General features: G+C 46.5%; 1 protein-coding gene across 1 annotated transcript in view; it reads left to right on the top strand.

Moving 5' to 3' along the window:
* LOC146188000 (sphingosine kinase 1-like) overlaps positions 1 to 26614 on the top strand; it is a 150631-nt gene that overhangs the window by 103066 nt on the left and 20951 nt on the right. The window contains exons 3-5 of the mRNA XM_084603585.1: positions 17802 to 17960; positions 18204 to 18298; positions 24123 to 24238. Of these exons, the coding sequence (XP_084459711.1) occupies positions 17802 to 17960; positions 18204 to 18298; positions 24123 to 24238 (370 nt within the window). The remainder of the gene's footprint in view (positions 1 to 17801; positions 17961 to 18203; positions 18299 to 24122; positions 24239 to 26614) is intronic.

Here is a 26614-nt window from a genome sequence, read left to right as displayed (position 1 = left end):
CTCTTGAATGTCGGCCCCGATTGTATCGACGTCTAAGAAGTGGCCACTTTCGTTATTAGGCATTTTGCTGCCAGTGTGTATAATTATAGCTTTTTCGACGTCCCAGCCTCAACTTGTGCAGCGTAATCGTTCCAGTAGCTTACGGCAGCGCTCTGCGCGTCTTGGGTTGATGCAGGCTTTCACATTTTGCATCCAGCTGGCACCGAAGACAGCGAACTTCCCTCCTGGCTTCGAAACAACGAAATCGCTGTGAGTGTTTGGTGTACCGTTATGCTGTTAAGGCAGCAAACTTCGCCTGTCGTATATATGGGACTGCGGAGACGCGCGATGCGTGTCCTCTAAGGTAGTCGCGCTCGTATGAAAATTCCCGAAACCATATCAAACCATACAGTTTGTAGATTTTTTTTTTCAAGCACTGCACCCTCCCCCCTCCCCTCCTCCTCCTCCCGCCATATTTTTTTTCCCTCGGCGTGCGTACCTACACTATAGGTCCAGTCACAAGTTATGTTGAGCCGACAGAAAAGATCCTTACTTGCGATCGCCTATGTTTAAGAAGTAAACAAAAACATTGACAGCCCACTGTTTTTCGACCTTTGTTTCACCTTTACGCACATATAGATGAATAGAATTCACTCCGTGGCCGATGCTATTATTCAAGGCTCTGAAAGCGCAGACTTTGCCTATCGTAGTCTGGGTTTGAGGTCATTGGACTGTCGTTGTGAATAACATCGTTTTTCACTCTGCGGGATGCGGCTTCACTTGACATTGCTCGATCCGTCTCCGCAGCGCATTGTTTCCGCTTGAGCGGAATGTTTACGATGTCCCGTGTGTTATAGTGTTGTATAAACTGAGTACTTGCTTTCTTTTTTCCTTTTCAATTGACTACTGCCCTTTAGGGTCGAGGCGTATTGGGGCCCAATGAAGACAAAGCCGACGTAAGTTCTCCGCTGCAGTGCCAGCTGCTCGCGCGTTGTCGCCGCACTATTCATTCTTAACGCGTTGCTTAACATTTTTGCAAGCGGTCTGGGAACGAAATATCCTGATGTTTTATTGCCGGTTTGGGAGCTGTGGCCCGGGATATAGTGCGACCACGATGACCGCTTGTTCCACTGTGTTCCAAACTTCCTTGCTTTGCCGGAAACATCACAGCAGCATGTTTTTGGCGCGACTTGAACCCAGCATGGAGCGTACATACCTCTAAAGCCCCGAGATAAAATGTGTGTTAGGATGGTATAGCTTGTGGCAGATCTTTGTGCCATTCTCTATGTGAAGTCAACCGTGATATCGGACCGTAAGGTAAATAAAATACATAGTCGATTACGATCCTCGGTAGTGCGAAGTAGTCTTTACGTGGCGGCTTCATTCGTGACACGGCGCTGTTGCATAGATGGAGAAGGGCGACGGTGGCGTGTTCCGGCCCTTCTCGCTCACGCCTGTCAAGAGGCGGAAGCTGTTCTGGCGCGAGGACTGGTTCACCTCCAGTGCCGCGGACAACGTGACCAGCGGAGTGGCAAGGGGCCCGCGCACGCTCACGCACGATGCCACCACCTCATCCTGCAGCCGACAGGTGGCTGGCCAAGCTCGCTTTTTTTTTTTTTTTTGGCTCATTTGCGATATACAGTCTTTGTCAAACGTTTGGATCCTAAGAAGGTTTCTTTTGAGCCACACTGTTCGGTTCGTAGTGCATCCCCAGCATTCCAAGTCTCCCGATGGGTAGAAGCTTTTTGGTCCTGCCCCCTACAACGGGCCCTAAACTTTTGACAAAGACTGTACTTACAGCAAACGGAACTTTCCATCGTTGCTTTATTTGGTCAGAGTCTGATACACAGAGCCGAACGCATTCATGGTTGTCAGCAAACGATGACTTTGTCGAATTTCCAGCAAACGATGCCGTAGTCTCGGGGAAGGGTTGTGGTGGTGTGTTGGGCGGTTGGGGGGGGGGGGGGGGTGATTAATTGTACGTTGCTGGGAATTCTAAAATCATTTGTGCTGAAAAATCGCTCCCAAATCAATTTCTATGTGACCAGTGCGTCTTGTGCTTCAGTAGATATATCATGTAAGTAGGGACTTGCTGAAGCTCAAAAGGTTCGAAAGGGAAACATTTCTTCTCTCATATCGCCATGCAGTATTGTAGCGCGAGAGGCGCCCTTTCTCGGATCTCCTTGTTGCCGTCAGTTAACCTTCAATCATTTGCTGAATCTACCGCAATAGACCGACCGGATGGCTCGGAAGCAAACGCTGTGGTACGAAAACTTTTGACCAAAACGCTCTACGTGCTGCTTCAGTTCCGAGCTTATGACGCAGTCGTTACGGATGGAACGGCGATCGCTTCGACTGACTGACTTTTGTGTATGTGTGTGTGTATGTGTGTGTGTGTGTGTTTGTGTGTGTTTGTGTGTGTGTGTGTGTGTGTGTGTGTGTGTGTGTGTGTGTGTGTGTGTGTGTGTGTGTGTGTGTGTGTGTGTGTGTGTGTGTGTGTGTGTGTGTGTGTGTGTGTGTGTGTGTGTGTGTGTGTGTGTGTGTTCAGCTAGCGTCGACCTCGAGCTGCCCTTTTGTTTTTGGAACTGATAAAGCTTTTCCTCCTCCTCCTGTAAAAGATTTCAAGAACTCCGCCACAGTTATTGTGCTCATACCGTGCACTGATCCTCGAACTTTGCAGCACTTCGCATGCGCGCGCATGTTGGCACTGCACGGAGGAAGGGGCGTCGAAACAGAGCCTGCACACACATCGCCGAACTTAATCGGAGCGCAAAAAGAAAACATGCACTCCACAGCATCACTACGCTTGTTTGCAAGATCATTCATTGGAAGACAAGCTGAAGACAGAGCAGCTGTTGTGTCGTGTACACAAAGAGGATGGATATCGAAATGGATATTTTTCTTCACAGCTCTCAGGATGCCTGTCTGCTTTTTCATTTCTAACGTTTCTCTATGTGTCTGGTTGTCTATCAGAAAAAAGTACAAAATAACCGTACGCTTTTTTTTTATTGCACACATCTAAGCACGCGCGCAGCTTAGCCTCTAGGTCCTCGTCAAACGGGAACATTCTAAAGTACATACGCCTCTTGCAATGTTTTTTAAGGCTTGAAGAGGACGAGCTGTCGGGCTGTGTATCCTACGTGTTCCTCCGTGCTTTGTCCTTGTCCGGCTATGCGCTGCAAAAAACGATTTTTTTTTTAAAGGCGGACGCCTTTAACGGCTCATACTCGCGGTGTCTAGCTTCCTGTCCCACTATAGTTGTCAATTAAATGACAACCAAAACGCACATCACAATTCTGCTTGCCTACCGCGAGGAAGATGGTTAAAAATAAATTCTGTCTCAACGGGAATTGAGCCTCCATCCCTTGAATCCCCAGTCTTCAATCACTGTGCCACGCCCGGGATCGTGAAAACGCTCATCATAATTATCCTTGTCTATCTTGATGATAGTAGCAATGACAACGACGCTTCAATTAGTGATAATGACATTAGCAATGATAATGGCTTCCATTTAGGATTATATATAATGATAATTAGAACAAGCGTGACACACCGTTGCACCAGCAACGCTTAGGCTTGGCGCATTTCTGCAGTGTAGATTCCACAGTGCTCTAGGAATCTATCTTTTGCAGCCGCAGTGCTGATGGATGTCAGAACAACCGCTGTGCTTCACGCGTTAATCTTTCTGCGAATCGTTCCGGGGACACGCGACGGGCAGCTTTCGAAATATGCCGCTTAATCTAAAACCTGTATAGAAGCAGCAGGGCAGACAGCAGGCCGCTTCTCACTGCTTTTAATCCGCGGCTGTCCCTATCGATGTGCCAACATGGCGCTCAGTCTCTCCCGCGCGCCCCACTTCCAAAACTTCGGCTTCCTCCTCATCGTTCTTGCAGATTCCTGCATGGATCTGCAGCATGCTCCGCGCCCTGAGGTGAGACGAGCTCGAAGCTGGAACTGTATCACATCAATGGTCTCTGGTGACCACCATAATGGAGTCGGTGTTGACATCTCGCTCCTGAATCCCTCAATGAAAATACTCCGTGAAGGTCGGCTTCCAACTTTCGCAACAGAACCCCTATTGCGCAGGACAAAATGGATCCATAAGACGTGGCAGCACAGATCCGAATCGCGCACTGTAGCCTATACTCTGTCGAAGTTCTTCCGAACATTCCTGTGCTGCATGCTCACCAACAGACTGCATTGATTTGCTGTCGGGATGAGTGACCAGAATACAACACTCAACATCAATCCCTTGGTTGGTGTAGGAGTCCAGTATGTAATGTGGCACATCGGTAGTTTTCCCGCTGCCTGTAGCACTTCTTGCTTGTGGAACCCTGGCACAAGTTAGTGTTTCCAGTTCTGGTAACAGAAACCAGAGCGCCACCTTTTCTGGTATCAGCTGTGACACAACTTGCTCTGCGTCCAGGTGACGTCCTACTTCGTGTGAAAAAGTCCAATCAGCTGCTCCGCGTTTCATGGAGTAGAGAGTCTCGATTCCCAGAGCACTGATAGTTTCATGCAGATTCTGCTCGACTTACGGCTTCGTTACGGCGAGGAAAATAATAAAACTGTGATCTCAACGCTAGAAGTTCATAGCGCAGCTCGAAATTCTAGACGCCCATCTTCGATGTCAACACTGACAGTACTCACGCACACAATCTAGCACAACACTTTGACACAACACTCGGTTTTTACCGCGTCCTTTTCCTGCGCTCTGGCCTTTGTTTCTTCCTGTGTTTGTGAAACAGCGGCCGCCATTTTCCCAGGGCTCTCGATGGGCATCTCTCTTCTCTCAACGGGAGCTGCATAAGTTCTCGCTGCGTTACAGTACACACCTCTTGCATTTGTTTAATGAGACCAGAAACAAGCTCTTCGTTTTGCAGCTCTGCCTCTTTCCTAGGGTCTACTGAGGACGCCGGGTCAGCTCGAATTACTGCTGCGGCTTCTTCTTCTCGCATCTACTCCCCAGAAGTTGCAGTTGTGAGCTCTTCGAGGGACACTGTTTGCTGCCTTTCCCGTCTTGTTTACAGCCACTGCGTACACTTTCATCATTCTCTGTTGATAGCTTCTCCGGGCCATGAGTGAGATCATTTTCTTCACCCTAAGGTCCTCTTTCCGAATCATGCATCTCTCCGGGCCGATAAAGTCGATTCATTTGGGTGATCGCTCCATGTGCATGTTGTCAGTCGCACAATCAACATGTTGCGCTCAATCTTCTTTTGTTGGACTTTCAACGTTCGTTAACTGTCTCGAAGCTTCGTTTACTCCGAGAGAGCCCTGTCTGGATCGCTCCCCGATTGCAACACGCTTCTTTCAACGGTATGTCACACAGTATGACAGCCACTCCTCCGTCATTGCTGGCATCGCTCTGGGTCCTCTTGAAATCAATGACTCTACGTGATGTCTCTGTGTACTGTGGTTCCTCCGAAAATACCTTTGGAGCTGACTCGGAAAAAGGGATGTCAGGCCTCGATGTGACCGCGGTGCAGCTTTCATCTTGCGTCTTTTTAAGCTCCATGACAGAATCGGCGGTTAAGTTGGTTCGGCGAAATGCTCCGGTGAAGGCGGCTTCGTGGACGATGCTAATGCTGCAGGGAGCTTAACTGGTGCTTTCATAAACCATATCGATCCCGGCCCCGGCGGCCGCTTTTCGATGGAGGCGAAAAGCAAGGCGCCCGTGTGCTGTGCGATGTCAGTGCACGTTAAAGAACCCCAGGTGGTTGAAATTTCCGGAGTCCTCCACTACGGCGTCTCTCATAGCCTGAGTCGCTTTGGGACGTTAAACCCCGCAAACCAAACCAAACCAATAAACCATATCGGCTCTCGGCAGCAGGAGCAGACACCTGAAGGCCTCGATTTGGTGGCAAAGGAGCGTCATTGTTTTTGTCGCAGTTTTCTCATACCCTAGTTCAGATAATACATCTGCCAAAATGTTTTCTTGAAAAACCTGCATCAATTCTCTTTGGGCAAGCGTAGGCCGTCGTTGCAGTTTTTCAGTCGGCCATGATAAACTTTTAACTTAATAACAATTCCTTCGTTCGATTTCAGACGTTCACTTTCCTCAGTCAGAAAATCTCGTTGAATCTTGCGCTTCCTTTTGATGCGTTTCATGGTATCTCGGTGAAGCCCCTTCGTTTCTGTCCGGTGGGGTTCGCTGACGGAGCTCCTGGTATCTTCCTGGAGGGTCGTTGGCGTTCCTCTTGCAACCTCCAGGAAGGACCGATGGAGGAGCTCCCTCCTGGGTTTCGGCACCAAAAATATAGAAGCAGGGCAGACACCAGGCCGCCTCTCACTGTGTTTAATCCGCGGCTGCCCCTGGCTGTCGATGTGCCAACATGGCGCTCAGTCTCACCCGCGCGTTCTGCTTCCGAAACCTCGCCTTCCTCCTCATCATTTTTACAGATTCCCACATGAATCTGCAAGAACCTGCGACCGAATCACGGCCACATTTCGCACGCTTCGGAATGAGTTAATTGGTAATTTTTATATTTAAGTGTACATTCTAGCGGATTTAATTATGCGTGCGTCAAGGCGCTGCTGCGTGATTTTAAAGGGTATGAACACTGGAGTCCGGCGTTTGCATTGTCAGCATTGTGAGTAAACAACCACGGTCATATGCTTCTGGAAAGGGGTAAGGGGGGGGGGGAGGGTGGCAGGTGACATTTCCAGGTTCTGGTTGCTCTGCCAACTTGACAGGTGCTGCCAGCACAAGCCATGGGAGGTCTGTGTTGGCGATCGAGCCGTCCGGAGCCCTTGAATCGAGGGTCAAACGTGCTACCCTAGGCCACGCAGTCACGTTCGTACATATTGGCTAAAGCAAGCTTACAATCTATGTCCGGTGGTCTTTCTCATAATATGCTAGCTCTGTGCTGATGCTTGTGGCCGAGGTAATAGAGGCGCCAATATACAGCCGCCAGCACGCTTAACAGGAACGCTGGGACTTGCGGCTCAGCGTTGACCGCTGGGTCCAACTGCACCCGCTGACACCAGACACATCGCGCAGCTTGGTGTCGGGTTTTTGGCTCAACACACAGGTAGCACGAGACGAAAGAGAGGGGACACGATGCTGTCCCCTCTCCGTCTCGTGTCAACGGTGCACCAACCAGCCCAACATTCCATCCTGTTAAATGGTGTCGGGCCTATAGCGGCTATCGCTGAGCGGTGAAAATGTGCATCCATAGCTGCGCCCCTAAGCGTTCCTGTTAAGCGTGCTGATGGCGGTACGTGGATTATGGACCTGCAAAGGAAGCCGCGAACCGGAGCATTTAGCGATCGCGCCATGCCCTTTAATGCAGAAGTTAATTGAGTGTCCCCTGAAATGTTTTGTTTGTATGTTTTCTAGTTCCAAATGATTCGTAGGACATTGATTAGTACAAATGGATCGCCACTGCCTGGCATTTGCCTGCCACCGCTAATTAATTTGTAATTTCGTCTCTCACCTGTTTTCGCTTTTCTCAACACATGCCAATTCTTGGCGCAGCTAAGTCACGACAGGCAGAGAGAAAACTGCGATTGGACGTTACTTTTTTATTCGTAATTCCGGCCTCCGATACAGGTTAGCTTTAGCGTTGTACTGAATTAAAACGACATAGCGGCGACTAAGTCATAGCGACGTGAACTGTACGACGCCGCAGCTTGTCACTCGGCTTTCCGTCCGAAACCGAAGCACATGAAAGAATTACGACTACAAATTATTTACCTCTGCGAAGTGGTATAATTACTCTGTACTAAACTTTTACGAATCATTAGAAAGCAGAGGACATGCAACTGAAAATTCAGTGTCGGGTCTTCTTTAAGCTCGACGAGATCAATAGCTGAGAACATGTATGCGCATGATGAGAGATGAAATAGCTGCTGGATTTAGCGTTGACAAGATTTTGTGAACACTGAAGCGGACTTCGTATCACAAAGAATCGATATACATTGATTAACGCTGAGAGACGAAACAACGAAACTCTTGTTTTTTTAGTTCAGGGATATAGGCCCACGAGGCAGGGCCGAACCCATAGTTTAGAGCCATTTATATACAGTCATGGACAAATGTTTGTGTGCTGACTCGTAGGAAGAAATTATTTCGGAACTGCCTCTCCAGTCAGACACCAGGAATTTTGTTCCAGTAAGTAAAGCAGGCCAGCACGCTTTTCGTTGCCCTCTTCGCTTGACCGCGCAGAAATAGTTTTCTCCACTGCTGTACACTGAACACGTTCGGCACTGCCTAAAATACGATTTCGAATGCAGTAACGCCATCAGTTCTACCGTGGCTTCGGCGAGAAGGTCGGTGGTTATTATCCGCGCACATGGTGCATTCGCAGTCGCAGGTTGCCGAGCCGAGCTCGACTCCGTTGAGCCCTGAGTCGGGCTCGTTCCCCGTGGAGAAGGTGCTGGAGCCACCCAGCGACCGCAGCGCCGCCACCACCGAGCTGCCTATCGCGACCGACTCGCCCGTCCTGTGGCAGCGGGCCAGCAAGGACGCCGCCAGCGACGGCCCGCTCTCCGGCAGCAATTGTTCGTACTCATCCAATCTATCGAAAGAGCTACCGTGATGGGCTGGCCCAGCTAACCGAGCACACTGTAGTCGGATTCTACTAAAGTCAGGAGAACCGCCACATACAATGACTCATTGACAGAAAGTAGTCCGCTGTTGAAGTTCTCTTGGGTGTTTACAAAGGGTGGTCGGCCGACCTCATATTTATTTCAAAATTTTATATATTGTTGCGCGATGACGGGAAAGAAGACATCTCTAACTGGTATTGCTGTAAAAAAATTTTTCGAGGCACACAAAATTAATAATGACGAAAAGGTGCGTTTATTTGCGTTTATCTTCTTTGCTGTTTTGGCCAACTTTGGTTATGAATTACACAAAACATGTTAACGTTCAGTAGCTGAAAATTATCCGACTAAATATAAGCACGTCTTTATTTGTATTAACTTTATTTTCGCGCTTCTGGGTAGCGTAATGTGTTTATAAAATTTCTCAAAATCGGCCCAGGAGACGAAATTTTACCTACTTTGCAGGGCTTTGTTTCAAAAAAGGTGTATGGCAGAGCAGCAATAATTCGACACTATGTTCTCAGCATAGTTATCTATCAAACAGCTAAAGTTTATGTCTATATAACGTTTCAATACAGATACGATCGCACTAATTTCAAGAAAACAGCGAACAATGACAAATTCTGAGGACTACTAAAAAAATCATTTTTTTATATTTTTTAAACTTTGTCCATCTATTCTCTGCCTCAGCTTTTAAAATCGTTTAATACACGTTGCATAATCTTGTTGCACTAGTAATTACGCAACTTCAACCTGAAGATTCTACGGCATTTGTGAATCGCCCACGATTTTTAAATTTTGGCATAATATTGTAACATGGAGAAATATATACATATACAAAATATGTACAAAAGGGGATGAAAGATGTATACATTGAGAGACAGCCAAGGAGTCAGGCAGTGATGACCCAGCGTTCGACGCATTTTTCTTCAGCTTACAGAAACGAGCGCGCCACTTCGTCCTAATCGTTTTCCAGCCGTAACAATATTGCATTTAGTCATTTTTTTTTTTGTCTCGACGTTGCAAATTAGCTGTGACAAGAGACAGCAGTGAATTTTTCGGAAACAGTTTTGTACGCGTAGAGTTCCTGATGCGCTGTTGCATCGGGCAGCACATAGAAGTTTTTTCCAGTGAGTCTTGAGAAGATGGGTTGCACTGTGGCTATAAAGACTGGCAGCAACCACGTGAAGCTAAACATTTTGTATATTTTCCCATTAAGTCGTAAGCTGTCATACGCAGTGCACTAAGAGTTCTTGCGTGGCTGAAGTCCGTCCAAAGTCAAAGGGACTTGGAATTGCGAAGTGGGCAGCGTTGGGCGACAGCACTCCAGTATCTTTAGCTTAGCGTTATCGTGAGTTGATAGTGCGTACTGCTAGTCGGCAGGGGCGCACTAGGAAGCTCTTAACCCTCGAATGCCATCTGCGCATGTACATTTTAGGCGGCCGACGGCAGTGCACACGGTAACACTACGAGCGGGTCTCGGCAGGTGTGCATGGTTACACTCGCGAGCTAGCAATTCTTTTTTGGTAAAGGGAAAGTAGGGGTGAGGAGCGAGATTACGTAAGTTAATTGAGCTTGGAGGTACGTGTAAACGTAGCGCGATTCGTGAAATACTTTCGCGTTTCATTCACCCTCTCCCGTCGCTAGCCAACTGACACCGCCGGGTAGAGACTCATCCGCGCGTGCTTGTATGACGTCCGCTCCGCGGTGACTGGGCTTTCGTGGCTGGCTCGTAGCGCTTTGACCGTTATGTAGTCAAAGTGGCCGGTGTCGATTGCTGCCCTCGAATACTCTCGTGACTGCGGCGGTGGGGGTTTCGAATTTCAGCACTCCTCATCCGCAAGGGCTTTCGAGCGCCTCACGTCCCGGACATAAAACAAACCGGTGGAGGAGGCATCGGGTTTCACACCTGACGACAGCTGACTCGGTCTCAGATGCAGCGGAAATCCATTCCTTCTTTTTTCAATTCTTCATGATTGCATCCATAATCCTTGTATGGATGTTACAGCTAACCGGAAGCAGGAAACAGTAACATTTGAAGCGAGTGTCGCATCCGTTAGGCGGAAAACCACGAAGCTTTTAGTTGACATCAGCAGCTGCCCCGCGATTTTTTGTTTTGTAAGCGTGGGTCAGGAAATCGGTACTGCCATCGTATACTGACGCTTCCTGCCTGCCGAGAGAGAGAAAAAAACGCCCCTTTGAGAGAGTATTGGCCTCTAATTACGGCTGTTCTCGCTTGACGAGCGTGCAACAAAATCTCCGAGTCTGATAATGATCTAAACTCGAATTCGTGACCTCTCAAGCTAATTTGGACTGAGTCAACTGTGTTCTGAACATGACCTATATACAGGGCGATTTTATTGCTGTTAACAGATTTGTTTTCTAAGGAAGAAAAGATACGTCGGTGCGGTCTGCGCAGGTGGGTATACCGTATAGCTGAATAATTAGAGTAATAATTAAGTATTCGACTGGAATTTTTAAAGGACAGATATTATGTCGCAAAAATAAAGGCTGCTTTTGCCTATCTGCAGTGTGGATCAAACGTCAAAAATAGGTACACTTCTGTTCGCTCATTGAGATTGCTTTCACACACTGCACGTTTATAAAATGCCGTTGCTGCGCAGAGTATTAAGAATTAAGAAAATTTGCGAACAGGACTCGCTTGAGATGTTGATGCCCTTCGATTGCGAAATATACTGGCTCCTAAAAAAAGCAAACGCAATTCGTTACTCCGTAATGTCCGCCTTACTTTACAAGCCAACTGCACAGACCGCTTCGGTATATCAGTTTTAAGAACAGCATCTGTAAACAGTAAAATGTCACCTGCGTGCGTGCGTGCGTGCGTCAGTGTGCTAGATAGCTCTATCGACAAGAATACTTGTCATCTCGGCTCATTCGTGCAAAATTACACCAAGACTATTATGCTGTAAATCGCTTTGCTTATGATTGTACTTTCGTGCGTATTAGAAAAAAAAAATGATCTTCAAGAATAGAGTATTGTCAGTTTTTTTCATAACCGAGAAATGAAATAACAGGCAGTTGGTATAGGAGCGCATCATATTAACGTTTTGGTTTAATTTTCTTGTGTGTGTATTGTGTTTGTGCATAATCATGCAGCGCCGGAGGTCGTCGGAATGAAATATATTTAAGAACTAGATTGAATGTCATTGCACCTCGAAATAATAATAAGAAAAACACAGGATAGAGAAAAATGTTCAACTGTCACTTGTGTTCTCCCATGAAATTGCCAGAAACAGCGAATTTATTCCATTCTATCTTCAATCCTGTCAACAAGCAAAAAAACTACTTTATAAACATTGACATGCTTTGGATGTTGCATAAGATAAAATGTAACTAAACTCAGCAAATACGAAGTCCAAAGTTTGACGCCTACTCCTTAAAGGCCCACTGTCCACCCTCCGGTCTAAAATATTTTCTTCCCCGGTGACTGTGAGACTTCGCCCCTGGAACGCAAGGCCGCAAAATGTTTTTGAAAAGAGTAACTAATAACGCAGTTACAGCCACCGCAATCACCCGATTCTGTCATGCTTCTCTCCTTCCGTTCCCTCGCAAAGGTTTTTCACTCTCCTGCCCGAGGTCGTCTAGCCTCCGCAATACAAATTCCCCTTCCTCCTCCGCGTTTGGCGGGAGGTGGGGCGTGGCTCTCCGCGAGCGCAAAAAAAAAAAAAAAAAAAAAAAAAAGAAAAAAAAAAAACGGCCGAGGGAGCGCGCGCAGCTGGATTCTGTCTGGCCGTGGCGAGGTAAAAGCGCGCAGCGAGCGATAGACACCCATTCTTCACCTTCAGACAGCGAGACGGACCAATGGACGTCGTTCTCGACAAATACGTAATTACTGTGGCTCGACGGGCCAGCGCAGGAAACGGGGAAGCTGGCTTCCCGAAGGAGAGCATGAGAGCTTTGAATTGCATTTTCGATGCCTTGCGGCGCGCGTGTCACTGTAGCATTTTGCACAGACTATCTCAGGTACCTGATCGAAACACTGGGCTCCTTTGCTTAAAAGGGCCTTCCCTGGACAGTGGCCATTTAAGGGGAAGCCGTAAGTACTTCTGTTGAATAAAAAAATGTGTTCAGTCTTATACTTACTTTTATATTTTTTGTTTACAGGATTGTTTTAGTTGATCTCGATCGAAGTTTGGATAGTTTTTTAAATTCGAATTACAGTTGTCCATTTTTTGATATTCCTAAATTTTGGCTGATTTCAAAACAATACGGAGAAAAGTAGGCAACCCTAGAGCTTCACATTTTTCCAGCAATAAAGAACAGGGCCTGGACAAAACATACGAAGATGTCAGTTGCAACACTTCGTTGAGTCCCGAAATGTAGGTCTGAATATTGGCAATTTTCAGAGCAGGCGCTCAGTTTTCTATTTATTTTCATAACTTTAAACAACATAATGCAACACTCTTTCACTCCGTAATATTTCTGAGGAGGATTCTTGAGAGGGGTTTAATAAAAATAGAAGATGCTTCTTTTTTTAATTTGAAATCGAAGGTGGGCTTTTTGTGCTGTTTTCAAATGTTGGGTGATTTTGAAGCCTTGTGCATAGCACACCTAACTATTTAGAGCACCAAATTTTGTGTGCAATTAAGAACGTAACCCGCAGAATAGAAAAAGTTTAAGGCATGCCAGTATGTAAGGTTGAAAATTAACATTTTTACAGCGCGCCGCTCCTGAAGCAATGTTTACGATGTTTTACTAAATCAACTGCAGCAACAAAACGGATGTCTAAAAGTTTAAGAGAGCACGTTTTGGGCTAGTCGGTCATACATACTTAAAAAAGGGAATTGCGCTAAAAAAAGACACGGACGAGGAGAGGACATGGACAGGCGCCCGTCCATGTCCTCTCCTCGTCCGTATCTTTTTTTAGCGCAATTCCCTTTTTTAAGTATGTCTAAAAGTTGCTGCAAAAAGTAAAAGTTGCTTAGATGTAGTGAGTAAAAACATGACAAAATTTTAGTGCGGAAGCAAGAGGTATCTAAACTTGCAACTTTTTGACGTGTCAAAAGCAGCATTTTCTACCTCTAGTAACAGATTTTTTCCCGACAAAACTACGCCGTATCTTGCAAAAGTAAGATTCACTTCTTTGTGTCGAGATATGTGCCCACCATATACAAAAACTTATTTGAAGACAAAAAAATGGTCATGGGACCTGGAGTACCGTTATCTGAACAAACCCATTTATTGGCTGCGGCATAAAGGGAACGTGCGTGCACTATGTACCGCATGCTTTGTTTCCGGCGCGTATAGTTGATTGTCGGCGGTGTCTACTGCAAGGAACTTTCACATCGCCGCTTTCGAAGCTTGCCGTGACGCTCATAGCCAGAGTGTTAGGCTATGATTTTGCCCCGCCGTGCTGTGCACTGGTTAGGGCGCTCGACTTTTGTGCCCAAGGATGCGGGATCGAATCTCGGCTCTGGCGGCCGCTTTTCGATGGAGATGAAAAGCTAAGCACCCGTGTGTGCACGTTAAAGAACTCCAGGTGGTCGAAGTTACCGGAGCCCTGCACTACGTCGTCCCCATAGCTTTGAAACGCTTTTGGACGTAAAACCCCGCAAATCAAACCGAGGCTTGTAACAGTTTCATATAGATCCCGAGATTCTAGTTGAAATCAAGAATAGACAGGACATGTAATGCGAAGCGAGGATTACTGATTGTCGCTTAGGGTAACAAATTGGATTTCAAGGAAAGGAAAGCGTAGCAGGGGTCGGAAGAAGGTTAGGTGGGCGGATGTGAATTAGATGGCCGCAACTGGCTTAGGACCGGGTTAATTAGGGGGATATTGTGCCCTGCAGTGGGTATAGTGCGGCTGGTAATGATGGTGATGATGGTGATCATCGTCATCTTTATTTTCGCTGTGAGATACATTTACATGGAATAATCAGTATTACAGGAAGATGTTCCAAGTATACACTGTCCGGGGGGCCTCCTATGACAAAAGGAATAAAATTCGCTGGTAACTTTGGCAGCTGTAAGAATATATGACGTGCAGAGAAAAACTTGCAATACAATGCTAACAAGAAATAATAGGTACAATTCTAAATAAACAGATAATGATTCTAGGAATGAGTATACTGCACGAAAGCTATAGCTGTTTTCGGGTTTGTATGCATTTATGCGACAATGCAGCGGACACAAATGAGCCGGTAATTGTCTCCCCTATCTCTTGAGTAATGAAGTCGTCTAATTAAAAAGCTTTCCAATCATTGCATTTCGTATTCTGACACTGTTTCGATTCTGACACTTCGATGACACAATGCTGTTGTATGACCACGCTTCCAGATCATCATCATCATCAGCCCGACTGCGCCCACTGCAGGATAAAGGCCTCTCCCATATTCTCCCAATTGACCCGGTCCTACGCTAGCTGCATCCACTTGATCCCTGCAAACTTCTTAACCTCATCCGCCCACCTAATTTTCTGCCACCCCCTGCTATGCTTTCCATCCCTTGGAATCCAATTGGTTACCCTTAGCGATCGTCGGTTTTCCTCTCTTCGCACTATATGTCCTGCCCATGCCCATTTCTTCTTCTTGATTTCTACTACAATGTCATTAAATAGAGTCATTTCACTGACCTACTCTGCACGCTTCTATCTCTTGCTGTTACAGTTACCATTTTCCGTTCCGTAGCTCTCTGTGTTGTGCTCAACTTAAGTGGGTACCTCAGGTGCGTTCTCCTAAAATGCCAACTCGTCGCGGATAATTACCGACCCATATGCGAGTGACTGCTGGCGCAGAACGCTTCCTCCTAACGTGACGCAGCTGTTCTTTATTACGTCTTCTCGATTGGCGAAAGTGAACGGGAAGCAGTTCATCGGAATTGCAGACCAAACATTTACATGCGCAACAGCCGCTCCACTCCGGCGAGAAAGTTTGCAACGGCAGCTTGTATGTATAATCGACGATTTCCGCCAGCGGAATGTATAGGTTATGAATGCTACCACCTCTAGAGTTTCGGCATGAAATGCGCTGTGTAACTTAAGTACCTAAATGTCCATTAGTTGAAATGAGTTGATTCGATAGGGGCCAAAGTTAGCCTTTTCATTCTTTAATTTCCGCATGTAATACCCCATGATGAATAAGTAAATAAATAAATAAATAAATAAATAAATAAATAAATAAATAAATAAATAAATAAATAAACCAGTGGGGAAATGGCTTTTGGGCATCGCTCGTTTTTTTTTTTGTTTTTTTTTTTTTTTCGAAAAACAAAGAAAATAATCGGATTGCTCAACCGCCCTGTACGCGGAACCAGCGCTCTCGTTTTTTCTTTTCCTTTCGCTGATGTCCTTGTGTAGTGCCTCAGCGCATGGTGCAGGGCGCACTGGTCGCCCGATTCGCACCGCCGCACGCGAGCTCGATACTTGTCGCCGGGTTGCCGCGCGATCGCTGTTCGATTTCGACCGATCCATCGGTTGGCTGTGTGTAAAAATAGTACCTTGTGCTTTCAGTTACCGACCGGTATTTGGTGTTTTTGTTTGACACTACACGCGGACGGGATAGCGATCTCGCGAAGTGGTTTTTCCCTCCGTAGCCTGCATACTCGACCAGGCGTGGAGGCCGGATAGCGCTATTTTCCTCCCGACCACCAAATTTGCCGGTATGAAGATTTTGCCGCTGAAGCTGATTGCGTGGCGAGGCTTCTCGTCAAACCGTGATTGGTGCTGATTCGTATTTTGTTCGTATACTTAAATTGCAGCCGGGACGTCGTTTTATATGGCGTCACGTGCAGAGTGTTTTACGTCGCATGCGCGTATGTAAATTTTCTTCCTCCCCGTGATAAGAGGTAAGCTCGTCGTGTCGGCCGCTTCGTATACGCGGATGGCCTTGAACCGTGGAATTAAGAGGGAATTTAGTCGCCTTTCGTAACTGTTCATCAGCTGGCGCCGAGCTTCCTTGGGTCTGAATGCATTTGCTAATTGTGCGCGCCCCTTTCTTTCCTTTTACAATACACGCTCCACGTTATTGAACCACACACACACACACACACACACACACACACACACACACACACACACACACACACACACACACACACACACACACACACACACACACACACACACACACACACACACACACACACACACACACACACACACACACACACACACACACACACACACACACACACACACACACACACACACACACACACACACACACACACACACACACACACACACACACACACACACACACACACACACACACACACACACACACACACACACACACACACACACACACACACACACACACACACACACACACACACACACACACACACACACACACACACACACACACACACACACACACACACACACACACACACACACACACACACACACACACACACACACACACACACACACACACACACACACACACACACACACACACACACACACACACACACACACACACACACACACACACACACACACACACACACACACACACACACACACACACACACACACACACACACACACACACACACACACACACACACACACACACACACACACACACACACACACACACACACACACACACACACACACACACACACACACACACACACACACACACACACACACACACACACACACACACACACACACACACACACACACACACACACACACACACATCGCCCAACGTGTGTGTTGCTCAGTGTAAGAATTTCTGCCAGGTGGGAAGAATTGAGCGCGACGCTCATTTTCCGCAAACAGTACTGGCATAAACTGCTACATTAGGTATTTATATCTGATGTACCGTTGTAAAGACTTGAGGGCTTTAGGAGCTTGAACGCAGTATTATGAACAATCGGTACATCTGCTGTCGATGGAAAAGGCTCTGTTTGAAGGGCTGAGTCGAATGTGCGTGTGCTGCGGGAATGAGTACGGAGTGGGAACAGAGAGAAAATTCTCACCTCTGTTCGCATTCTCTTCTTGCTCGAATTCGTGCCTACGCGGTTACGTTGCCCCGCCGTGATGGCTCTATAGTCAGTGCACGTTGAGGGATGGTGGTTGTAGAGACCTCCACTATGGCGGCTCTCCTGAGTCGCTTTTGGGATGTTGAACGCCACAAACCAAATAAAACCAAACAAATCCTCTGTGCATTAGAAACACTTCACCTTACATGCCCTTACCGAGCATGATCACCACGCATAGCATCGCAATTAATTCTCTTACAGGCGGGCACGTGTAGTGATGCCCCTCTTTTTCCCTTGGTTATACACAGATGGGGCTGCGGTGATTCCCCAGGAGCTGCCTGCCCAGAGGCATTACCTGGTCATCGTGAACCCCAAGAGCGGGCCCGGCCGGAGCCTCGAGATCTTCCTCCACAGGGTGCGGCCCATCCTGGCCGAGGCCGACATCTCGCACCTGCTGCTCGTCACCGGTGAGACGTCTAAATAGGCGGAGTAATGTGGGGAATACGAAAAAGGAATCTTCAGTTCGCTTATGAATGAAATTAATTTCTACTTTCACATCGAGTGCTATGGGGCGCTAATCGAACCAAGAGTCTAGAGTTAAAACTACTTGAAAGAATAAAAAAATAACGGACAAGAACTGTTCTCAGCTGACACCACACAGACGAAGGCAAAGTCGGATTCGTGCTCAAGGTCATGACCCTTGTTCGCAGAACGCCAGAACCACGCGCGGGACTTCATCAAAGGCCTGAACCTGAAGCAGTGGAGCGGCATTCTCATCATCTCCGGCGATGGGCTGCTCTACGAGGTGAGTCTTCCCTTCGGCTGTCTCACCATATATGCGCGTATCGCAGTTCAGTACGTCGCGCTTCTTAGGCGCGCTTTGGCCAATAATTCTATGAGCCGTTGGTGGAGCCGAACGCGTAACTGTGGATGGCTCTTTGGCTGTTAGCTGTGACCGATCCCAGCCTAATTTAAAGTGAAATATTACGTTTCTTAGTTTCCGAACAGATCTTTAAGCGAGTACTCTTTCCTTTTTTCGTTCGTGTCTATATTTGTTTCTTTTTGTATAGATATTATAATTGGTTCACACGAAGCGAAAGGCGCAGTATAGTTGTCACACTTTTTTTTCTGCGGACACCTCACGGTGCCGTAGGTGGGAGTGAAAGCGGAAAGAGAGAAAGGGTGCCGTAGTGGAGGGCTCCGGAGTAATTTCGACCACCCGAGGATCTTTAACGTGCACTGACATCGCATAGCACACTGACTACTCCTCGTTTCGCCTCAGTCGAAACGCAGCCGCCGGCGGTCGGGATCGAACCCGGGTACTCCGGAGTACCCGGCGGGCACAGTATAGTCGGGCATCTTGACCCCTGCAACACCTCGGAGGGCCATTTGTAAATCGGACGGCATGTTTTCTGGGTCCCGTGTCCGTGTCCCATCTTCAAAGGCGGCCGAAGCGCGGAACCGAGTGCCCCCGAGCAATTATTGGCAGTGAAGTCTTTGCAAAAGACTGTCTCTGCACGCGTGTTTGTGGGTTGCTTCTGTACATTTTGTATGCTTAGGGTATTTTTTATGTGCATGACTTCAGACCGTGCTCTGGAAGGAATCAGGGTCCTTATTCGAAGTTTTCGTCGTTTTCTCCGGGTGCGGCCTTGCCGTAACCGGAAGTGGTGGCAACCGAACGTGCATCCAGTTCCGAATGTTTTCGCCAATCACATGGCTCCAGGAGAAAACGACTCAAATTCTGAATGCCCACCCAGGGCGGCACAGTGTGCACGAACGAGCGACAGAAATGTGGGTGCGGTGCGCGAGTGCTGGGATGAGGGAACGTTCTGGGCAAGTTTTGTCAGCGTGCATTTTTAACTTTATTACTAAGTTTTCTCTGTAAATATAACATTTTCTGTGTAACGATGCATGCAGGTAGCCTGTCCTTTTAATTTGTAAGCGAGCATTCAATTTTCTCACAGATTCAAGTTGAAAGTGAGAAAACAGAATTTTGTATTTTAGAAAAAGATGTGATTAAATTAAAGTTGCCATTTATGTCAGCTTTATGTGCATATGAAGCAGTAAAATTAAATACAAAATTAAATTATTTTTAATTAGATCTTATATTGACATATTTAAAATATACAATAAAGTAAAAGAGTACTAATAAATGGGAGTAGTGTTTTTCTCCTCGCGCTAGCGTGCGTGCATGCGCGTGTCCCTGAAATGAATGAATGAATGAATGAATGAATGAAGCCTTTATTTGAATGAAGGGTTGGCTCTCGGTCGCTGTTTGGGTAATTGGGGAGCTAGGAGGGATGGGAGTGTAGCTGTGTCTTCACGGTTCTTCAATCTGTTGCTCGTTGCTTGCCATGCTGCCGATCTGCACGCTGTAAGTCGACCTCTCTCACACTACTCGAAGCAGGCCGCTCTCACTGCCGTACATAGCAATTGGGTTGCCCTAACAGCAGCGCAGTAGCACTGCTGGTGCCAAGGTGTATCCAGATGCGCCACAACGGACCACTTCGCCGAACAATGAGTTTCGTCGCGGCGCCCGGCTTAGGATGGTGACATCTCCTGCCCGGGTTGCCGATTTTGGCCAAAAACGGCCGTCAAGCTTGGTGGGCCGCCATTTTGGTCCCCAGCTTAGGAGTGGCACGCTTTGTATATATGTAGAACCAAGGTGAGCTAAGAGGCGAAATTGGCCGAGGTAACTGATTATGAATATTACGTGGATTTTTGTGGGGATCACAGCTTGGTAATTAAACCAAAATGACATTCCTTAGTAGAAAATATCGATAGCTGACGCATTGTTTCAATGTGTATCATTACTTGGTTTATGAGCATCCTGTACCTAATGTATAGATAAAGTGTCCACGGCCACTGTAGTTGTGTTTTATTCTAACTAATATACTTCAACTGCTATATAAATTGAAAGCTTATGTCGAGTATAATAGCAATAAAATTATTGTAGGTACAATAGTTAATTAGTTAATTGTGACTAGAAATGAACTTTGCGCTACAATATTAAATAATATATCGTTGGATACCTTCCGTCGACTATAATTGCGCTTGACTATTTGCAATTGTTAATTACTTGTCATTCGTTAATTAACTGTGATTAAAAATTGAACTTCTGACCATAGAATCGTCATATATCATTAGATAGCTTATACAGATGTTTGCACTACACTTTTTGCCGGTTTAGTTAAGAACTGTTTACTAGTTAATTGCGATTAACATTTGAACTCTCCATTAGTAAATTTTAGTTAATCACAATTAATTAGATAATTGTGACTATCACTTGAACTTTAGGCTACAACGCCAAGCCATATATCATAGGATAGCTTATATTTAGCACAATTCCAATACTCTGATTGCCGGTATTTGTTAATTGCCGTTATTTAATTAACTATGATTAAAAGTCTAACTTCAGACTAGCATCAAGTCATAATCATTGGACAGCTTATACAGAGCACGTTTGCGCTACATTAATTGCCAATTTAGTTAAGAACTATTAACTAGTTAAAGATGATTAACATTTGAACTTTAGTTTAGTTAATGGTAGTTAATCACCACTAATTAGATAATTGTGATTAACACTTTAAATTTAGGCTATGTCAAGTCATATATCACAGGACATCTTATAGACCTTATGCAAAATTGCTGCCATCTATCGGATCTTCAGCCTGTCCATCAATTCCACGGGTGGTTTTGGGATATGCTGATCGCAAATGACGTCTGTTTCCAGAACCTCTAGTTTGCATGTTTTTTCTTTTTTAGTTTTAACTTCGACCAATACTCTCCTGAACACTCTTTCTTCTTGGTGACTGCCAAAGACTCCGTCGGTTAGCATTTCTTCATCAAGAAATTTGCATCCCAGTCTTTTCGATGCTTCAGATGCCGTCGAAAAGGACTCGCCCAGGCTTTTAGGCCACCGCAATTAGCTGATGCCGTTTGAAGCAAGACAGTTTTTGCGGGAGCGGATTCTGTTCCTGGTGCAACTTCGCGTTGGTCACTCCGCGAGTGGCTTCCCCTTTGTGCGCTAACGCATAAGACGGATCACAAATAGCAGTCGCATGTTTCTTCCCGCACTTCATGCATTTTAGGTGCACATTACAATGACTTGATCGATGCCCTCTTCGCGTGCATTTGAAACATCTCCCTGCCGCTTGTAGAAGTCGTTTCTTTTCCTCCAAGCTTTTTTGGGCATCGCATTCCTGTGTCAGATGCTCCTCGGCATTACAAAAGAAGCAACTTTCATTGGTTGCGTTTTGATGCAAGGTTGCTGCGGTTGGCAAAGGCTGATGAGATTTCCAAGGTGGTTTCGGTTGATCTTTTCTGATTTCTTTAGAGTTTTTGGCCAAATCCATGCTTTTTAAGGCAGCCAAATTTTCTCGACTCTCGACTTCAATTTTGAGGAAAGAAATGAGTCATGAAAGGACGTCACCGTACCTTTGTCACTTGCGTTAGAGCTTTCCGAAGTGCCGTCGATTGATTCGTCGTTCCCGCCGATGGAACTAGTTGTCTCGATGACACATTTGCGGCTGTAGTCGAGTAAGATGTCCGTTGGCAGTGCTCGTTGTAAATCGGCATGAGAAGCATGGTATAGGAGTCCTGCTTTTGGCCCAGTGTCTCCAAGCCTTTGATGTATGCAGCCAGGGTGTCGTAGAGGCGGTGAAGTCCGCATACATCGTCTGAGGAGCGAACTGACTGGACGTTAATAAGCTTCTTCATGTGCTCTTGGATTAGGAGCTCTTCATTTCCAAAGCTTTCTTGAGGAGCTCTACGGCGTCGCTGTAGCATCATGCCATCGATGGAAGTCCGGCAAGTGCAGTGGCAGCGTCCCCGGTGACAGATGCGTTTAGGTAGTGGAATTTTTCGACAGATGAAAGTTCTTCGTTTTTGTCGATAACTTGTTCGAACACCTCCCAGAAGGCCTGCCAGTCATGACGCCGTCCGGTGAATTTTATGAGCTCCAGTTTTGGCAGCTTGACCCTAAGCTTCGAGGTTGTCGTTGTTTAGGCGGCGTTATTCTCCCGCTGAGTCGATGAGCTTCCATTCGGGTTTGAGATACGCTGTTGCAGCTTGGCCAAGACGGTTATGATTCAATCGTTATACTCAAAAACTTGTTTGTACTCCGGCCTGCTCATCATCCAGCGACTCCTCGAGCTGACTGTTCACAGCGTTTAGCTCAGCATGAAGAGATGTTAGTCGAGCGTGCATGACATTAGCATCGCTCTGTGTTAGCTCATCGAGTCGCTCAAGGCATTCCAATTGATAACTTTGGTGACTTGAGTGCGCAGTACCTTTCGTTTTTTGAAGAGGTGCTCCATCGTTGAACCAGCGTCGCTGTGAATCACAGAAATTCAGATAACCAAGAGATGAGACGACTTCATGCTGCAGCGTTCGGTAGACTTCTTGTCCGTTGCGATGAAAAACCGTAATGAGGCGAATATCCATGGTTCGTTGATCTAAATTTCTTCTCTTCGCTTTCTTCCCGGGTTTCGGCACCGACTTATTCTGTTATGTCTGTTTCGTTAATACTTTGTCGTTAGGAAGAAAAGCAAACGAATGAACGAACAACTGAATTTACTGGGTAATAGAAAAGGGAGCTCTTTCAAATGCGTCCATTTCGCATTAGTGACTCCTCGCCACTGTGTCCAACTTCCGCCTTCTTCATTGTCCCTGCTCCCCCCCGTCCTCGCCCTGAAGACCCCTCTTTTCTCTCCACTCGAGGCCCCGGCGTTGCGCGGGGCCTTCCAGGAACGGCGTGCGCCTGGCGCGACCCAGGAGGTCAAGCAGCATCTTCCTCGAAGAGGCCAGGAGGTCATAAATTAGACTACCCGAGTGTCCGAAAGAGCGTGGGCGGTAGTCGAATTCCCTGCGTGCACAACGGTTCTTTTGCGAACAACTTTCACGACAAGCATTAGAGACAGCCAAAGAGCATTGGGAGACCCAGCTAAAAAGCCTCAGCCTTAATGGCAAGCCTAGTCCGGTTAACTGGACATTGAGTTGGCTAGGGTCTATGGCCTCCTAGAGAGAGGAGTTCCCTACCTGGGGCAGGGACTTGCCTGCTCTGAATAAAAATTTATCTCTGTTTACTTTGTAAGAGCTGTGTTCCATTTCTGCTTGGTGCCCTTTGAGCATGCATGCAAGGAACACTAAATAAGCAGCTACCGGAAACAGTGATGGGTAGAGTTGATTAAAAATGTTACCTGATAACTTTGTGGTGTTGTGGCTGTGAACCAATGAGTTCCTTATGCACTCTTAAATTATTCTTTATAGCTTTGAGAGTAAAATGCTGTAGGCAAAATATAAGAAGCTGTATACACCCAGCTTAGCCCTTTTTCATGAAAAGTGGTGTTCACGGGAGCTCCTCCTCCCCCCTTTTTTCCCCCTGTATATTGCTGTCTTGGTGCGCTCATACGCTGTAGAAAGGCAGTGTGTGGTTAGGATTTTGGGATGAAGAATACTTTGTCGAGAATACAGCTCACTGCTTGGTTAGGTAGCTTTAAGTGGTGCATCTTTGGGAGCATCATTTGCTGTCTTCTTTCGCTGACTGATCTTGAGGATTGTACACTGAGCTTTCACTGGTGCCTGCAGGTTCTAAGACCTCCCCTCACGCACCCATCTTCATTGCACAGGTGTACAATGGCCTCATGGAGCGGCCCGACTGGGAGTTGGCTGTCAAGATCCCCATCGGCATCATCCCTGGAGGGTCGGGCAACGGCCTTGCCCGTACCATCAGCCACGCCGCCGGGTGAGGAGGCCACGATCGCAAGGCAGTTGGAAATAGTATGAAGTGCCTGGCACTGTCAGTCTGAGACATGCATGCATGGGCTCATTCTTTTTGTTGCCAAGCGCTGCGAGAAGCGTGTGGGTGTGGGAAGAGTTGAGAAATAAGTGGCTCAACAAGCGCAGAATGCCCATGAAAAGCTCTCACCTGCAGCTACTGATACTGCAGCCAGCATGCGTGATGGGCCACTCACGCTGAACTGGAGGGGCAGCAGAAATAACATCACTAGAAGTGGAGCGCCGTTGGCGAGCGGCGAAGCGAGGTACTGCTGCAGTGATCCTTTGTCTTAGTCAAACTGCTGCTGCCAGAGACAGAACTCTCACCTGTGCAATGGTTGTACTGTTGACAACTGTCCACTCTTATGCTGCTCAGGAAAAAGCCCGGAATCCTTTGGGGCAATGCTGCAAAAGACAGCTTTTGCCCTGGGGCAATAGCTAAATGAGAAAGGTGGTTGTCTATACATACTACGGTATGAACCATTATATGGAGCACTCACAGAGCTAATGTATAAATGAAGTCCAAATAATGTCACCAATGAAAGAATACAGCATGGAGATGGGTGATGATTACAGAAAGGAGAGGGAGGAGAAGTAATGGGCGGAAATAGAGACATACTGTGTCAGAGAGAGAGAGAATAGAAAAAGAACCGGGAGCAATGGCTTTTATTGCTTTCTCCCCTCACTATCAGCTCTGGAGTGATGCTATCACTGACAGGAGTTTCACCAGGCATCCATCACCCTTACTTTCTCACCTCCAGCTTGGAAGAAAAAGTGCTTGATGAGAGGGAGTTTAGTGGAGGTTACCTTTGCTGGTAAACAAACCAAAAGTTCAGCGCACATATGTACGTCAGCTGTCGTGCCACTGTGCTATTAGTGACTCAAAGGAAACTCTTTGTGCTTGCGAGACTTGGCCTATACATAGAAAAATACCAGGATCCAAAAGTAGGCATTGCCATCGAGCCAAAAGTTGATTGGTGGTGTAGCAAGACTGAGATATGGTGGGTGATGAAGGCCTTAACTGCATTAACTGCAGCAGTGAGAGCGGTACTGGCAACATTGCGTACAGGGCAGACCTTCAATTTTGTGAACTGCCATCTAGGATGAAGTTCATACTTGTCAGGAGGCTTTTATGGTCTAGCCCTTCTTGTGGTGAGGGTAGGGTGGAAGTGATTATGAATGCTGAGAGGCTACTGTAGGAAGCTGGTTTTCACTAGCTGATAGGCATGGTTTATATTGTTTGTTTAGAACCAGCTTATACCCCTGTCACACGAGCAAATTTAGTGTCATTCGTATCGAATGACATTAGCATCTAATGTCATTATTCCCTTGCTACACGAGAAAATTTAATGTCATTAGGTTCGAATGACATTCTTCATCGAATGAGTTTGGGGAACTCATTCGCATTCGATCGCGAACCGAATGTGTACTCTTGACGCCAGATATGCAGCAGAAACAAGTAAAGCAACAACATATTCTGCGCACATTGAAATTTAAAAATTATATTTCTAAAGTTTTGTTTTAAAACCTGTTAATTTAGGTGTAAAATTATTAGCACTGCAGACTCTCGCGGAACGGCATTACTCTCGATCACAGCAGTGGTCCAGTAATGGCAGCGACTCACGATCATTTTGGGCTCTGTGTTCCTTGGTAACCGAATCTCCCCGTATGTTTATATCGGAACTATTTAAAGTTTTGACTGAGCGCCTTACAGTTTGGACGCCAATTGCATGCTCTACGTGTCTCCGTGCGTCTCCGCACTGTGTATCCGCGCTCCGCTGTGTTCAGCCATATTGCTTATTTACATATTTCGGATTTCTGGGTGACTCGATACTTGGCTTGGATTTTTATGGCTAAAGTGCTACAGCACAGCCAAAGGTAATGTTTTTCGCTTGAATTATCGTACAGAAATGTTTTGATGAGCTTTAAAATGTTACACAGTGATTTCAAACGCCTTTTATGCGCACTGATGCTCCTTAAGTGCAGCATTTTTTGTAGCTGATCGTAATTGCTACCATTTGCCAATGACATTATATTTTACCGTGTAGCACCGAAAGAAACAGAATGACATTCGATTCGAATGACATTAAATCTGCTCGTGTGACAGAGGTATTACTTACACATATGTATTTGGCCCCACTGGGGTGGCGCAGTGGTTAAGACTACTGTGCCCAAGGAAGCGGGATTGAATCCCGGCCTCGGCGGCTGCATTTTGATGGAGGCGAAACGGAGTGGCGTCCGTGTGCTGTGCGATGTCAGTGCACGTTAAAGAACCCCAGATGGTCGAAATTTCCGGAGTCCTCCACTACGGCGTCTCTCATAGCCTGAGTCGCTTTGGGAAGTT

This window comes from Amblyomma maculatum, chromosome 5 (assembly GCF_055883805.1).
Source record: "Amblyomma maculatum isolate TAMU_Amacu chromosome 5, ASM5588380v1, whole genome shotgun sequence".
Lineage (NCBI taxonomy): Eukaryota > Metazoa > Arthropoda > Arachnida > Ixodida > Ixodidae > Amblyomma > Amblyomma maculatum.
Note: the sequence above shows the minus strand (reverse complement) of the source record. Positions and strands in the feature narration are given on the sequence as shown.